Here is a 2,659-nt window from a genome sequence, read left to right as displayed (position 1 = left end):
TATTTTGCTTATTCTTTTAAAGGACTTTAGAAGCAGAGGATTGTAGTCATTCGATTGTTTTATCCTGGAGATTTTTAATACTGAAATAAAAATTCAACAAAACAAAGAGATTACATAGTTTCAAATATAATATTGTTATTTCATGAACTAAATAATCTCAAGCAGTGTAACGAATTTCGACACTATCATGTATTATGTGTGATTGTGTACGTTCCACTTTATTTCATAGTAATAGTACTTGTGAAATCAAAACAATTCTTCTTTAATGACTATTCATTTAAATTATTATTTTTCTCGCCCTTATTTATGTGAATTAATTTAATTGATACATAATTTTTTTAAAAATTAAAATTTATAGTTTAAAATAAGTTATAAGTTTTGTATGACTAAGAATAAAACAAATCATAATTTGAAGTTAAATTAGTAGTAGTAAATATAAAAATATTTCTTTTCAAAATTAACTTAAAAGAAAGTAAGCTTTTTTTTTTTTTATAATAAGAAATATCAATTATATTTTTTTTTAAAAAAAAAAGATAAAATGAGAGTGGATGATAAAAATAGATTGTCCTGTTGGTGGGGGATATTATTAAAAAGGAAGGGAAAATGCCAAATTAGAATAGTAAAGTTCCTTTTGTTGCGTTTGGCATATATTATTGTCACCACCATCTTTATATGCTTGTCTCCTGCCCCTTGTTACTACAAACATTCATCCCACCTTCTTTTAATTTTCCCCTTAAAGTACCCATTTTTTATTCGTTTCCAAATCACACATTCATTCTTTCTTTTTACCAACATATTATATATGAAACTTCAAAAGAAAAGATAGCTGTTACTCCACGAGATCCAAAGCTTGACTTTCACCTGCCCCCATCACTAAAATCGAGTCATATGCACTGAAACTGGGAAAAAAAAAATAAACGTACGTTTTGACCAAAGTGTACAACACTTTGGCACAGAAAATAGAATTAGGAGGTACTCAGCTATAACATCTAATTTTCGATACGGATGATTCGAGATTGATTTTCTCAATAATCTTTGCAATGCTCACAAAGTGTGAGTTATCCTTGGGTTCTAGATCGTGAAAAGTTACATAATAATAATAATAATTATAATAATAATAGTACATTAAGCTCTTGCTTCCATACTTTCACCGGATTCAATCCCCATCTAATCCTTATAGTCTTAATTAAACTTGTTTTATCCTTAAATATAATATGTGGGAAATTGCTTTTATTTTAACGTTAACAGTAATCAATCCTGATTTTTTGTTATATCTTACACCTTTTTTTTTTTTAATTTTGTCAGTAGTAGAAGGTTATAGAGATAATTGCTCTCTCTTTTGGATCGTGAAAGGTTATTTTCCTTCTTAGTAGGTGTAAAGAATATTTTGTTTCTGCGATCTCTTTTAGAAAAAGAAAAAGAAAAAAAAAAGCGTTATCTTAGAATATGAAAATTGTAATGGTACAAAATCCCAATTTTTTAGAGTTGAGTAGTAAATGATGGTAGCTGTTATTTGCAGGTATTCATTAAAGAGAGAGTAGTTGTGAATGGCTTCATCTTCTTCATTATCATCTTACTCACCATGTGCAGCATGTAAATTCCTTCGTCGTAAATGCCAACCAGAATGTGTATTTGCACCTTACTTCCCTCCAGATCAGCCTCAGAAATTCGCAAATGTTCATAAAATATTTGGAGCCAGCAATGTGACAAAGTTACTAAATGAGTTGCAGCCACACCAAAGGGAAGACGCCGTAAACTCTCTTGCTTATGAGGCAGACATGCGCCTTCGAGATCCAGTCTATGGTTGCGTTGGTGTCATCTCTCTTCTCCAACACCAGCTCCGACAGCTACAGCTAGATCTTAGCTGTGCAAAGTCTGAACTGTCAAAGTATCAAAATGTAGGAGGCACCACTCCTCATTTGATAGGAGGTGGAGGGAGAGGTCATAACCAACTATTGTATCATCACCATCAGTTTTTTCCTAGAGATCAGCAACAACAACAACAGCAGCAGCAACAACAACAACACATAATCCGCGGATCACTTGATGGAGGAAGTAACAATTTTGATACAGGTGGATTTAAAATTTAAACTTCACTTAATATTTCTTAAAATTGTAGTAATTTTTCAACTAGCACCCCTTTTTTTATAGGGTAGCAGCATACAACATGATGAAGATCACAGGCAGGCACTATCATCAGTGTAATTATGTATCTCAAGCATTTTATAGACCAATATTATTATTATTACATGCATTTAATTACTCGATCTAGAGTTGTTCATCCATTGCTGCTTTCACCTTAGTAATTATTGAAAAGAAAATAGTTCACCCACCTGCAGCTGGATAAAAATTTCAGTAAAAATATGGAATTGCACAGAACAAAAATCCTGATTCGAATTGCAATAAATATATTCCCCTCTTTTCCATTTATTTATATGATTTTGATTTGATATGAAATTTTAAAAAGTAAGACTTTTAAATCTTGCAATTTAATTCAATTTTCAACTTGTAATCTTATCCCCATTTCCCCAAATAACCCTTAAGGGTATGTCATGAAAATAATTATCAGTTTAAAATTAATTGATCTCTCTTTCAGTAATTCTATACAAAACTCTTCTCTTTAGTTTGTCATAAAAATAATGTTTACTTTTATATTTGA

The 2,659-nt window shown here is 30.7% G+C and overlaps 1 protein-coding gene across 5 annotated transcripts; it reads left to right on the top strand.

Moving 5' to 3' along the window:
- The first annotated feature begins 614 nt into the window (after positions 1 to 614).
- LOC107012907 (protein ASYMMETRIC LEAVES 2-like) lies at positions 615 to 2,430 on the top strand. Of its 5 annotated transcripts, none has more exons than XM_015212875.2 (3): positions 616 to 1,053; positions 1,306 to 1,353; positions 1,520 to 2,430. In XM_015212875.2, the coding sequence occupies exon 3, from the start codon at positions 1,548 to 1,550 to the stop codon at positions 2,088 to 2,090; it is 543 nt and encodes a 180-aa protein (XP_015068361.1). In that variant the 5' UTR covers positions 616 to 1,053; positions 1,306 to 1,353; positions 1,520 to 1,547; the 3' UTR covers positions 2,091 to 2,430. The 5 variants fall into 5 exon arrangements, with proteins under 5 accessions (XP_015068366.1, XP_015068362.1, XP_015068361.1 ...); XM_027915372.1 differs by having other exon boundaries at positions 619 to 1,353; positions 1,520 to 2,073; positions 2,152 to 2,430; XM_015212880.2 differs by lacking the exon at positions 1,306 to 1,353 and having other exon boundaries at positions 615 to 919.
- The last annotated feature ends 229 nt before the right edge of the window (positions 2,431 to 2,659 follow it).

This window comes from Solanum pennellii, chromosome 3, assembly GCF_001406875.1.
Source record: "Solanum pennellii chromosome 3, SPENNV200".
Lineage (NCBI taxonomy): Eukaryota > Viridiplantae > Streptophyta > Magnoliopsida > Solanales > Solanaceae > Solanum > Solanum pennellii.
The sequence above is the reverse complement of the archived record's forward strand: the minus strand, read 5'-3'. Positions and strand labels throughout refer to the sequence as shown.